The 14,361-nt window shown below is 36.7% G+C and overlaps 1 protein-coding gene across 2 annotated transcripts in view; it reads right to left on the reverse strand.

The window, feature by feature from the left end:
* Dgk (diacyl glycerol kinase 1) overlaps positions 1 to 14,361 on the reverse strand; it is a 152,757-nt gene that overhangs the window by 57,341 nt on the left and 81,055 nt on the right. For both annotated transcript variants that reach the window (XM_072005617.1, XM_072005618.1), the window contains exon 3: positions 9,994 to 10,082. In XM_072005617.1, the coding sequence (XP_071861718.1) occupies positions 9,994 to 10,082 (89 nt within the window). The remainder of the gene's footprint in view (positions 1 to 9,993; positions 10,083 to 14,361) is intronic.

The following is a 14,361-nucleotide window of genomic DNA, read 5'->3' on the forward strand; positions in this document are numbered from 1 at the left end:
ATGTCCTGCGATTGAGACGCCTGAAAACGCGAAGCTTCGAACGCTTGCAGCAATTGATTGCCTGGGTTCCGTTTGCTTCGGTTTTAGCAAGAGATAGCGAAGCCACTTGAGGCTGTCGAACGCTATGCCCTGTTCCTCTTTAGCGCACAGGTTAGCGCGCTTTGACCTTTTTCGCGGCTGCGATGCCAAGGGTACTCGATTATTCTTTGTACAATTGGTAGCGCGGACGAAGGTCGAAGTAAAAGCACGCGAGTTCGAATTTACAGAACGTGGTGTAAACACGACTGTCTTGAACTCGTTGTTAGTAATTTCTTACAGCGAGATGTTTTCGCTATTCCAGAAACTGTTTTGAAGTGTAAACTTCGTGGTATGTAAACTGTGGAAAATATTGAGGTCTCTGCCTGTCTCATGCTTGGAAAAATTGGACTCGTTACTAAGTAAAAGCATGTCTGTCTTTTGGATGTACTATCGAAATTTGTAATATTTCATAAAAATTTTATAAATTTGCAGTGGTGAATTTGCAAGTATTTTCAATAATTCTGGAACTTTTAACGTACAGGATGGATCAGATAAATGCAATCGCCTAAATATCTGCATCATTTGTTGTCGTATAAAAAACTTTGCAAGAGAAAATTGCACTATTTCAAGGAGCACGTGTAATACTGCAAATAAATCTTCTTTATGATTATTTTTTTATGAGATCTCCAAGTTACCGATATTTTTTTATTGATAATCCTATGTTTATTTTTGGATATTTGTAAAGAGTGTGAAAAAGAGTTTAAAGATCTACTGGAACATTCGTATCATTGTTCCCAGATATTTACGTCTGAATGCATTCAAATTTTACGCGATAGCTCGATGCACGCGGCATTTCTCGGATTACGCAGCGCTCTGATTCTTCACGTTCGTATCCAAACATAAACATTAATTCCTATTGCAAGCGAATAGGCAGTAGATCATCTACAAAAAATATCATTAATCTCGAGGCCTCGTAAAGAAATAATCAAAAAAGCTATTTCTAGTATTACATGTACCATACGAAGCAGTGTAACTTTGAAACTCTTTTATGCGACAACAAATAATGCAAATATTTAGATGATCTCACTTAGTCGACCCACCCTGTATATGGACAGAAATTTCTATTCCGCTTTACGTTGTATTTTCTATTCCTCTCACTTTCTTTTTTCTTTTTTTTTTTCAACAAGCTTTGTACCATAGCGTCAGTAATTCTAATATTAATTAAAAACCATTAAAAATATTTTCAAGCTTCGAAATAAATCGTCCGAAAGATGATGGATTTTCTTCTATTTACCATAATAATTTTATTTCGCTAAGTAATTAATTCCGCTTGATGATTCCAATCAGGATTTCTTGAATTAACGTTAGATTCACGGACAGTGAGATTTACCCCGGAAATCTCGATTCATGGGTAAATCTGTATACAGTGCAAATTGAACTTCTTAATGCATACTATTGGTGGTGAATATCCTAATTCTAGCGTGCATAATTAATAGCATATATTAGAGGAAGAGGCGTGACAGAGCAAATTGAATTCTCTCAGTAGTGGGCAAAGTGGAGATTTGAGGTCGATCGTGACCGACACGGAATAGTTAACCATGTCTGGCATGTTCAATTATAACTCACGACTAGTGATCCGGCAGAAAGGACGAAAGCATCCTGCCATGTTACTAACAGCACATCTCTATGTCTCTCCCTCTGTCTCTGGTGTTTCGTCCAGGAATTTATACGAATACTGTTCTTCCTTTAAATGAAACCTTTGAGAATTAACTCGTGTTTTACTGCAGAATTTAATTATTTATCGATTGCTATCCCAGCAGGTTACAGGTTCGTAAATAATTAAAAATACAATTTTAATATAGAATAACATTAATTTGAAAAATATTTGCTCCTAGAGGGTATGTTCAATTTTTTTAAATTTCCTTTTTTAAGCCTAGGATGCCTGGATGATCATTTTTTAACTGATGTACTACCAGGAAGTATGTATATAAATCGAAAACATAGAATAATATTTTCATACGAAACTTTGTTTTCGAAGAGATTATTTTTTGATATTTCTATCTTTTTTAATATTCAGTGAAGAATAGTAAAGAATGAAATACAATCTACCATTATATAGAACTGTAAAAGAAAAACGCAATCAAATTTTTATTTAAATAACGTAAATTCTTTTGCCAACATCGTATCTTGTAAGGAACATTTGTTAAACGAAGACTAATAGAATCTGTAGCGGCGTCATTTGTTTGAAACTATACGCTTTACGGTCCTATGTAAACGAAGATTAATTTCATTAAATTGTTTCAAGTTTCCGTACAAGTCGAGTGTCTTATAAAGAGATTAATTACTCAAAATCATTTTCTACCATCTTTGTCTCTCTTTGTCTTGAATTGAGTGATTATCGGCGAACAAGAAGGTTCGAATTACATCGTTGATCGCTTAGTTAGTTCAACTGGGTGTTATTTCCTCTGAGGCCAAGATGGTCCTGATGGACCTTTTTCTCACTCGGCGAGTTTCGTGGATAAAAGCGAGCCAGTAATTTCGCTCGATCAAAGAATCTCCCTTGCTATTTATATCCATGTGTGTCATTCTGCAGTGTGCGTGTGCACATAATAGGAACGAAAACCACACAAATTGTACTTACGTGAAGCACACAAATCCTGTGTTGGGCGAATGAAAAATGCGAAAAGAGAGGATCGTTTGAGCAGACAGATTATCTTTGCATAACGGGAGAATAAACTCATCGATGGTAAAGTGGACGAGAAGAGAATTATCACTTGAACTACCACACCAGCCAAACTGACTCGTTTTACAATTTTATTTTACAATTCCTACTTCATGATGAAATGATTTTCGCAACGACATCTAATAGAATAATATGATGAATTTTATCTTGCTTTTTATGTATTCAAACTGAAAATAATTTTGTACCAAGGCTACTTATACCAATACCAGCCAAAGTGTAAAAGGGTCCTGCACTCTGTTTATCGAATTAACCAGTTTCCTCGTTTTCTACAACTTGCCACACATTTTTTAAATTTTTTAAATTCCCGATCGATCGCCAGATCGCTAGATGCTAACGCTAGAAATACCACAGCATTCGAAACGACCGGTTCTACAATTTTATAAATGTATCAACCCTCGTTTAGGTCGATCACGATCTCAGGTGGATTAACAATACCAAAAATCTACATGGAATTCCTTCCGTAAGAATATGTCGGAGATGAAAGGACACCGGGCCTTCCCTTTGGAATTCTTAGGAAAACTCGCAACAATTTAATCTTATAAGCAACCCGACTATATTTGTCCAAGATCTGCGATAATGAGCTTGGTCTCGAGGCGACAACTAGTCGCCGAACGTAGCCGCGGTCACGGAATGAACGTTTTACCTAACAGAGGTATAGAATCGCATAGCTCTCCGTAAAAAGAAATAGTTGTACCGACACCTAACAGTAAACGTTCCAACGGTCTCCGCCCCGTGGCTCGCCACACACAGACCTTATTCTTCGGGCAAGATGATTGCTGGATGTCGATGCATCGTTTCCAGTATATGTTCAGCTAGCCCGAGGACCCGCTATAAATCTTAGGATTTGGTTAACTAAGGTCCTTCAAATTGACAAACAGTCTTTATCCTAACAGACCGTAAATCTGTCGCCTACTACGGGAAGATACGGGAGATCTGCTTTTCTCACGAACGACGCTTCCCGCTAGCAACTTTCTCTCAAGGGCGGCTAGCATCTTTTTCTAACCACCAACATAGAAATTAACCAATTGACAGCAACGTCCATTTCCCTGACTTTCCGAACGAGGGTTGTCCTCGACGAATCCGACGATCTCGTGCCCTGAGACACACCCCATCATAGTTTTCCTCTGCAGCGTCACCGTGACGGAGAGACACATTCTCGTGCGATCTTGCCAGTGGATACTTGACGTTTTTAACCACGAGTCCGACTTACACTTTGGAAGAAAGTCTAATTAGCGTCTAATCACCGCGGTTACTTGTCGATTCTGTAATACACTTATGCTGATCAATATTACCTCGATTGTGTAACTACGATAGCCAATTCCTGTGAAGATTCATTACACGCCCTTACCCTTAATCATAACGTTATCCCGACAAATATAAAAATATTCTATTATTATGTATTTTTTAAAGACCAGTCATTTTCATTGGTTTTGGTAGAAATAGCTTCGCGTTAACTATCGGTAGTTGTAGTGTTAATTAATGGAAACGGATAAGAGAGGAGAAAGAAAAGAAGATGTCGATATGAAGGAATCTCTTGCGTAATATTTGCTCAGGGTGCTGACGACGTAATCGTGAAAGGGAAATAAATATAGAAGTGTAAGCTAGCTCGATATAAAGGATCGTTATCCTGGTACCGGATAACGATGTATACTCGTCTTTCACGGCTTCCCCCGTGGTTGATGCGCCACTCGACAATCCATCAGTCAAGGAACATTATCAGCTATCGCTTCGACTACGATAACAACCCTTATTCTCATAGTTCTATCATTGTGTTCGAGACTGTCATCGTAAATCCCCTAATAACCGATTATTATTAACGTTATGTCTTGACAAACATTGAAAATTATCCTTTGCTATAACTTTCGTCAATGAATGTCAATGATATTTTATATTTATGTTATTGGAGTTTGGAAGTAAACGTGACTAGTCCATTTTGTTGGTTTCTTAGCTTTGATCTAAATTGGTGTCAAAGATATTTAATTAAAAGTAAACCGTTTCTCAAGTTCAAAGATATGGCAAGTTGCAAATGATAATAGCGTAGATCAGGATTTTGAGAATTTGAATTATATCACCTATGTTTTCACAAGTAATTAATTTATTTTCGTATTTTATGAAAAATCACAGTGGACATAGATATATTTATAATATTAACGATATTTATAATCTCAATATAATTATATTACGATTTATAATATCTTTATAATCATTATAACAAGCCGAATATTATAAAAATATGCTGATTCTTTTGATTCTTTTCATACAGATGAATTAGCTAATTTACTTGCTCTAAAGCTTTCCACGTGTTGATTATGTTAATTTCATAGTCCAATGAAATATTTCACGTAGCACGGTGGTTAAATTCCAGACGACAGTCGAGAGTTTAAAGTTACGTTGCCACTGAGGCTCAGATATCAAATTCCTGAATAAAAAGGTACAAGTAAAGAGTGACAAGTTGTTTAGCAAACACTGACGATTTAACATGTAGCAACAAAATGGATAACATCGTGACATTTCTCTGTTGCGCGTTTACCGTGGAACAACGGGCTAATTATTGGTCAGAGTAGAAACATTCGCTTTGAAAGCGAAATGTCTACGGAACCTAGCGTAACCTTAGCAGCTAAGATCAGCGGAGTGAATTTTTAACGAAACTATTCGAAGATTACGAAGGAAGACTCGATGAGTCATATTTTTCGTGTCTTATAGCGGAGTAGATAATTTTAAAATTCAATGCGCTGTCAAAGCTGCCTTTTCGTTGACGTAAGATTAATTGTGTTGATTTTGTTCCAAAACTTTGTGAATTTAATAAGTAGATACAACAGAATATTTACTAATAATTAATTTAAAATATTTTTAAACAATTTAGACGAAGGTTTACACTCTTTTATTCGTATTTTTAACCGTCTGATAATGCGTAAGGTGTTGCCAGATTTTTGTCTTTCTTTTACCTATATAAAATGGAAAAGTGGAAAAACAGCTATTGTACAAACATTCACAGACATTTACAATCATTTTCTCTTCGAAACATAATACTTGTTTCGTTTACTCGCGGAGAGACGCGATCGCGAGGAAGCACGTCAACGAGAGTCGTAAATTCCCGTTACGATTAGACAATCGACGCCGCGAAATGTCCGATCCCCTATTTTGGTTAGGATAACAGAGGTAATTAAATTGATTATGACACTGATACAACAAGTTATTAGTTCCAGTTTATTATAACAGCTGATGTACAAACTAAATATGAGTTGATAAAGAGTAATTGTAATTTCTAAGTTCGAGTAGAATAACGCAAGTTGGAATGGCGAAAGGTCGAAAACGGAAGAGCAACTGACTCTCTATGAAAATGATGCTGCGGAGGAAAACTTGCGATGGGTGGATCCAAGGACATGAGATGAGCAGATTCGTTAAAGACAAGGTTTCGCTATGAGAGTGAGGGAAATAGGCTTCGTTGGTAATTGGTTAATTTTCGAGGTTGCTGGGTGAGGAAGGGGCTAACTGTCCCTGAAAGAAGGTGGCGAGTGGGAAGCATCATACGTGAGAAAACTAACTTTCCCGAATCTTCCCGTAGTAAACAATAAACTGTTAAAAAATGAATTATTAAAGAGATGTTTGTTCGGTCTGAAGGACCTTAGCTAGAATCTGCTAGGATTTATGATGGGTCCTTAAGGCTATCGAGGGTACGCCGTGAAGATGTGCGGACATCTGATTGCCAGCCTGTCTGCGATATGTGGCCTGGTCTAGGTAGAGAGTCGGCCGACGTAGCAATACTGGATTTCGAAAATTGCACATTCGTTCATTTTAGATTTCAAAATTCGCACTCATTGTCGTATCGATCGAGTGTTTAAAGAATTCTCAGAATATAAAGGATTACAAAATTTAGATCTTCGAATAAACGAATAGTCACTCTTTTGTAATAAATTGAATTAATAATGAATTCCCTAAACAATGATTATTTATTTACATATAGCCACCATACAGCTAATATAGTAAAATGTATGAAATTTATTTCCAGACATGGTACAGTATATTGCATATTATTCACTGACATGTGCTAAGCTATACGCGTCTAGAACGAAGCAACATATAAAGCTGGCGGATAAGGTATAATCGTTACCTTTGATGGAAAATCTCGTGGCCATAAAAGGTAAAGTCACTGGTCTTGCTGTGACTTGATGCCACATTTCATAGAGTACAACCGCTTTTAATACAACGACACATATGCAATCGATATAACTGTATATGTGAACTACACGCAAAGGGTTAGAACGTGTTAGTATGCATCGAGGAAACACGCGTCCCATAAAATCCGAAACTATTCCTGTAGCTATTACAGTGGGAATATGTCTGGGTCTACGGGAACAGGTGCGAGTTATTGCGAGTTTATACCGCACGATGTGCTTTACGTACATGTACTTGTGTTTTCGTACACACTGTTCACGTTTTCGCCCCCAAATCGACGCTATCACATTCGAACGTGCGTCGTTTGGTCCAACAGGGATCCAAATTCGTTTTATTTTTCCTATCGACAAGAGTGTTATCGTTAAAAAAATATTGACTCTTGATGGTTAGTCAACCAAACTGTATTATTTTATCGACACAACTTACTATACTATTAAAGTATAACTTATTCAAGTTATTAATCCTAAGACTGCTCTGAAATTTCAGTGTGTTTTGCATTTCTTTAAAAAGTTAGACGAAAAATATGTTGCTATCGATAATCACAGCAAAATAATTTTCCTCGCTTCCAAAAGTTTGAAATTGCAACGTATAGAATCGAAGAATTTGGAAAGAAACTCGACTTAGAATTTTGTTCGATTAGAAAACTTTTTCCTCAAAACTCTACATATGAAGATAAAGGCAATTATTATTATTAGTTAACATTTCTAATTGATGACAATATAAATATATTCTCAATCTCAAATCATGTTGTTTTGCCTCGGAGTATCAATATCGTTAGGATACACGTAATGTAAGAATAAATAAACTCCGCGCAAAACGATATCGCCGCTACGTGCAACCGTCGAACAAAGACGAATTTGAATTTTAAGGAAGGGAGTTGAATCAGTTATCAACCAGTTATCTAACAGTTATCGATCAGTATCTACGAGTATCTATCGAGCATTTATCGATCTTATTTTGCGACTTATACACTGTACGAGCGTCTCAGCGATATACTAATTTATTTAATTATCATTTGAAATATATTCGACGGTCCAGCAACGAGCAATCTCGTCCAATAAATCTCACGGTCAAACATCCTCCACACAAGTCCTCTATATATCCAAAGAGAAAATAACTAGACAAATATACGAAGAATCAGAAATAAAATAATCGTTGCGTAATTATGTTCGAACGTGATTCAGAGACGTTTACTAGAGAATTGCAACGATTATTTGGTTACGCTATTATCCGCCTGCATTCTGATCGTTTTATTTCGCACGAATTCCGAGGTCGACGAAGCGGAGGCAAAATGCAGATTGCGAACGTATTATTTCGTGTATCGGTGGAAATTTAGTCGACACGCGACTACTTTCAACGACTGTACGAAAAAATGTAAAAAAAAAAAAAAAAAAATTGTAATGAAATTACGTCGTGCTCTCGGAATTAAAGCTTTCAAGCACGCAGCGTATTACTCGACCGTTTGCCACTTTGCTCAATTTTCGTGCTATTGCGATGACGTTGATTCATCCAATTATTTTCTCTGTTTCTTTTTTAAAAACGCCGACGTTTTATGAATATCGTCCATCCTCCGGGAGTATTTCATTCACGCAACTAAGAATAGTGTTACGTCGCGAAGCTTGATATGGATCGTGTTTCTAACCGTCTCTCGCGGTCCTCTAGCGTCATACACGAATCGTCTCATTTTCCCGACGGGGCATACAATGTATCGACAAGCGCATGGTTGCCGCCCGGCCGCGAGTTCCAGAAACGTCGATTCGATCCGTTTTTTAATTACACAAAGAAGTCGATATACGTGATCATCGGCGCGAACGGTGGCGTGATGGGAGCGCGGAGGGGGTCGTCTCCCCGAGAGGACAAGAAATTTATCCTAGAGCAGTTAGTCTTTCTTCAGAAATCTTACCGCACACGTCTTAAACGCTAACGGATAAAATCGCGAATTCATCGATCATCGATACATATCAAAGTCAAGTTCTCGGCGTTCTATCCGTCAAATCGATCAATTTTCGGATTAATCAATTACTGTGCTTTCCGACACGACGAAGTCAAACAATTTCTGTCGACGCAATAATTATTGTAGGCTAGTGTAAATAAATATATATATATATTATATAACTGTGGATTCCAGTTATATTAAAAACTAATCACCCCTATTATCCCAAAAGAAATAAGGGGATCGCCCTGCTCGTGGTGTCGATTCGTGCAATCGTAACGGGAATTTACGACTCCCGTTGACGCGCTACATCAAACGAACGCTAAAGCTAAAGATTAAGCTGGTCGGTATTTTGCTCGCGTGAAACTGACCAACAATTAACGAGAACCGCTTGACGTCTTCGACAACGTTTCTTTATTTTTCTCTATCATCGTTAGTCGCATGGTTCTTTCTCCAGTATTTTATTCTCATGTTTTAATGACACCGCGATACTTTGGCGAATCGTCGAGAGAATATTTTACAGGTAACGTAATTTTAAGAGCTTCGGTAGAAAAATTAATGTGGTGATATTATAAGTTGTGGATAAAGAGAAACTCTAATAGAGAAATCTTTATGCTCCTATACATTACGCTATTGTATACTTGTAAGACTTTGAATGATTCACAATAGAATTCTTTAGGCAAATATTGATGCTATGCATCGTTTCTTGTACTCATCGAGGAAAATGCACTTTCCCACTGCCAATGAATCCTTCACAATATTTCACATGTATTAGTTTGGTGTATATGAAATGTTCCATAATTATATTTAATAAATTATATTTGTTAAATTTTATTTATTGGTTATTAATCATATTTGCTATAAATAACGTGAGTACTTACAAGAGACTTACGTAGAAGTTACTTTGATGTTTCAAAGGAACTACACGAATGGTTACGGTTTTATTTGTAAAAATAACATTTTCGTGTGAATTAACTCAAAATAATTTAATTTTCTATTCAAATTGGTGAAGTCAGAAAGAAACGAAGACCATAAGAAATATTAAAGAACGAGAGTAAATTTTAAATTGAAGGAGAAGACTGGTTCAATGGTATAATTAATAGAGAATTTCGACTCAACTTACACCATCTGGATGATATTTCGGCGCACCGCTGGGCGTTGTGTTTGATCCGCAGAATTCGGTGAGGACATCCTGTAGCTTTCGCGCAGAATCTGAAACAATGAAGTTAAAAGCAACTGTGACTTGCCGTACGCAGTACCGGTGGCTTCCTGTTTACCCGAACAGAAAATACAATTTCGAGAGTAGCAATGCAATGGCTGAAGCGCATTGTGTTCTCTGCTTAGAATCTACAATGAAATTACGTTCGACCTCGTACCTACGAAAATTTTACAATTTTACACATTTAATAAAAAATAAAAAAAAGAAATTGCCACCCTATTAAACAGCAATAATAAGTAATACCTAACGATAACGATAAGAAAACTTTAGCTTATGAAATTTCAAAAAATACACGTTTTCTCAGTCGCGAATTAACGAAACGATCCAACTTCCTGATCAAAACACACGTTGCTTGTAGCTTCAAAAATAGCTAAACTACTTGCTTGTTCGTATAGCGTATACATAGTCAGTGGCACTGATCGACACTGATCTCTAACGATAAATAAGATTTCCTTCTTTCCTTCCTTTTGAAACTGATATCACTTTTTAATTTCACGCGATATCTTTTACGATATTTCTTCTACACAATTTTTCTCATTTTTTCGCCTGTTTCTCTACTATTGACTGATAACGATAACGTCAAGGACAGAGAGAGTCCTGTAATACTCAGGTGCAATTATGTCATCGTACTGCTGTAAATGATGTAGGTATTTGTTTATGAATATCTACAGGAAGTGCAGCGTATTAGGAATACCAGTTTGTTTAAGAAGAATAAACAATTACAGCACAGGATGCCAAGAAAAAAGTGCGCGATGTCATAAAGAAATTAATAAACTTTTATATTCCAAACTTTCAGTATTAACGGAAAATAAAAAGTATGCGAAAAAAGAGAAAATGATTTTGTTACGGTGCAGGTAATTTGGAATAGCGGTATTGCGATTTATCTTCGTTATAAATATAAAAATAAAAAACAAGTAAATAATAAAATTATTTTCTCTTAGGATCTAATCGAATAGAAAATTCACAGCATAGGAATAATTATCTTAGATAAATATCAATCTTATGTCTTAAAATTTGCTTGTATTAGCTAGACGTGTAATTTTCCGCAGTCGTAGCATATTTAATACAATGCAGCCACATTTCACTCATGAAGCACTGCAACCGCGTTTCTCCTCTCTCGCCTTCGCTGTAATTCACGTTGTAAAAGAGATACATAGCATCTTTCTCGGTAAGTTTATCTTCTGTATTCTGAATTAACAATATCACATAAAAATCTAAAATTCCTCGTCACATTTTGTTTCCACGAAATATTCTCAAAATTAACATGAAACCATAGAATTAATATACAAACGAGTAGATTAAACGACTTTAGTACAAAGTTCTGACATATTCTTACTCGCAAATTGATATTCTTTCAGCAAGAATAGAATAGAAATATGCAAATATGCAATCATTGGTTCACAGGTCATTCGCCCTTATTATTTCTGATGTTATAGATCAGATGACGTTACTACCTTTTTAGATACTTTGGTATTTCAGATTACCAATTGTTTCGTTCACTCTCGAGGAAGCACGTCAACGGGAGTCGCAAATTCCCGCGAAATGATCGATCCCCTATTTCGGTTAGGATAATAGAGCTAGTTAAATTGAATATGACACTGATATAACAAATTATAAGTTACAGTTTATTCCAACAACTTTGTAACGAATATAGTTACACTGGGTGCGCATGTATTAGTAAAGTAGGTGACTGATCTAAAGGTGGAAACCTGGTCAAAGGTGTTGACCGTTCGAAGGATGGATGATCAGTGCCGTTCGGTGACGATGCTGTGGCGGAGGAAGGCTAAGGATGGGTGTGTCTAGCACGCGAAACCATCGGATTTGTTGATGACAATTTTGGTTAGGAAAGTGAGGACAATAGACGTTGCTTCTGATTGGATAATAGACGGCTGGTGGACCAGGAAGGGTCTTAGCCGCCCTCGAGAGGAAGTCGCTAACGGAAGATACTGAACGTGAGAGAAACCAACTTTCCCGTATCTTCCCGTAATAAACTATTCGGTGAAAGAATATTTGGTCGGTCTGAAGGACCTTAAATAGAAAATGCCTGGGATTTATGAAGGATGCTTGAGACTGTTGAGGGTACGCGGTAAGGATGTGAAGACATCAGGTTGCCATCCTGCCCGCGACGTGTGGCACGCGGTCTGGACAGAGAATCGGCCGACGTAACACACCAATAATTTCCAATTACGCTGCATATCCTGTTGTTATTTCTGTATTCGGAGGTAGGATCACAATAGCTATTATTTTATTCTTTGGATAAATCTATCACACCGCTCTGGGCCGAAAAACCTTTATTGCACATTCTTACATGGACTAAGGATAAAAACAAAAGAACATCTTCAACCTATCGATTGTACCTAGAACAATCTTCTAGTTACTATTTAGCGTAACTAGCATATGAATAAGCTCGCGTTGTCATTTTCAACACGTCCTCTGTATATTAGGTTGTTCTGTTATTTAAATATAATTTAATCTTAAAGTTAAGATAAATAATCTGTGGAAGACACAATGTTTATGTTAAAGTAATATTCGGTGATATTTATTAAACAGTACTGCAGAGCCAAATGTATATAAGTGAGTGATATGGTATAATCTACAAAGTATGCAGGTAAAGAATTTATGGATTGTTCACAGTTGGCCAGTTACTCTCAGACTGACTGTAGATAATGACCCATGATCCCTTAAATATTTTGAGTCCCACTCTCTATACAGTAATGAGTATGACCTGTGTAAGTGCCTCTTCAAATGCCTGTGTGGGTGTCTGTATAAGAGTATTTGTGTGTAACATCGTTGTATTCCAACATGTCGAAAAGTGTCTTTCTTTTACAGACACGTCTTCTACAACGACGCATCTTTATACAAACATGAAACCTAATCTGTCGAACGTTGTGCTCTTTATCTTGATAGAACAAAATATTCGATAAAATAATATAAAACGAAAAAGTTGTGCATCCATTATTTCCTTATAAAACGAAAGAAACATTTAACAATTAACAGCTAAAGGAAAAAACCACAGGCCGAGAATATTTCGCAAATGAATACAACGGTACCGTACCGTATACATTTGGCTGAGCTTCAGTGCCTTATACTACTTAACACTTAAACCCATTTGAATATATATAGAATATAGAATATAGAATATATATATATATAGAATATAGAATATAGAATATATTCTACCTTACAATTTATCCACGCGTTTCTTTGTATCCAAATACATCCAATAACCTTAACAAATGTAAATACTAATTTCAATTATTTACTCGATAATTGATATATTATAAGGATATACAATAAATAAAAGTCAAGTATATATCACTAGTACCGGCTCGATTAAACTATGTTACATAAAAATACCTACTTCCACTACCTATCCATTTATTTTTATTCCTGACTGTATACGTATACCAATATCTTCGACTATGCTTCTTACCGCAAACTGGTCTTTATCGATAGGATGCTTGATCCAGCCAATGAACAAACTTCACCGGGACGAATGTCAACAGTTCGTGGTGGTTCTGGCGTTGGCAATTAAAACGATATCGACGCAATATTACTTGGTTCGTGGAGTAGAGGCTGAGCTTTCGAACGAATAGCCAGGCATAGAGAAAAAAGAGACGACAAGGGATAAAGGCGCGTTTTCGCTCGGTTTATTGGCCAGGTCTGGCCGCAAGGAAGAAGGAAAAAGCACGAGAGCTATAGAATGGAAAGACAATCGATCGGACATCTGGGATTCAGTTGTTTGCAGAGGAAACAACACCGATAAATAGACTAATAATAGGAGACCATTGGTCTAATCTACAAAACATCGATGTTATATGCACTTAACGAACAAGATATTTTTAGGTAGTCGGTATTTTCGAGGCAATTGACAAGAACTATGATGGATCGTGCACCAACGTTTCGCATGATTAACGGCCCCGTTCGGAAACTCACGTTTCCGCACCAAAATCGGGAAATTGGCTGTTGCTCTTCTCAAAAATGGGAAATCTGTGTTCAGGATATTGGATAGCAATCGGAATTTTTCTTTTTTAATTTTCCACTTGTTACACAAGTCGTTAAATTTTTAGATACTGTTCAGGTTGACTGATCGAAGAACGAGTGGATGAATTTGTAATAGAAAAGTATATTAAAATAAATAAAGGTATAAGTATTGTAGTATCGTGGACAAAAGGCCTAAGGCTGAGCCATAAACAATGTCGCGAGAAAGCCCAAGTGCCGACAGGCCCATCAATGTGTCGTCGGTCCTTCAATCGAACAGTTTCGTGGAAA

Source organism: Bombus fervidus, chromosome 6 (assembly GCF_041682495.2).
Source record: "Bombus fervidus isolate BK054 chromosome 6, iyBomFerv1, whole genome shotgun sequence".
Lineage (NCBI taxonomy): Eukaryota > Metazoa > Arthropoda > Insecta > Hymenoptera > Apidae > Bombus > Bombus fervidus.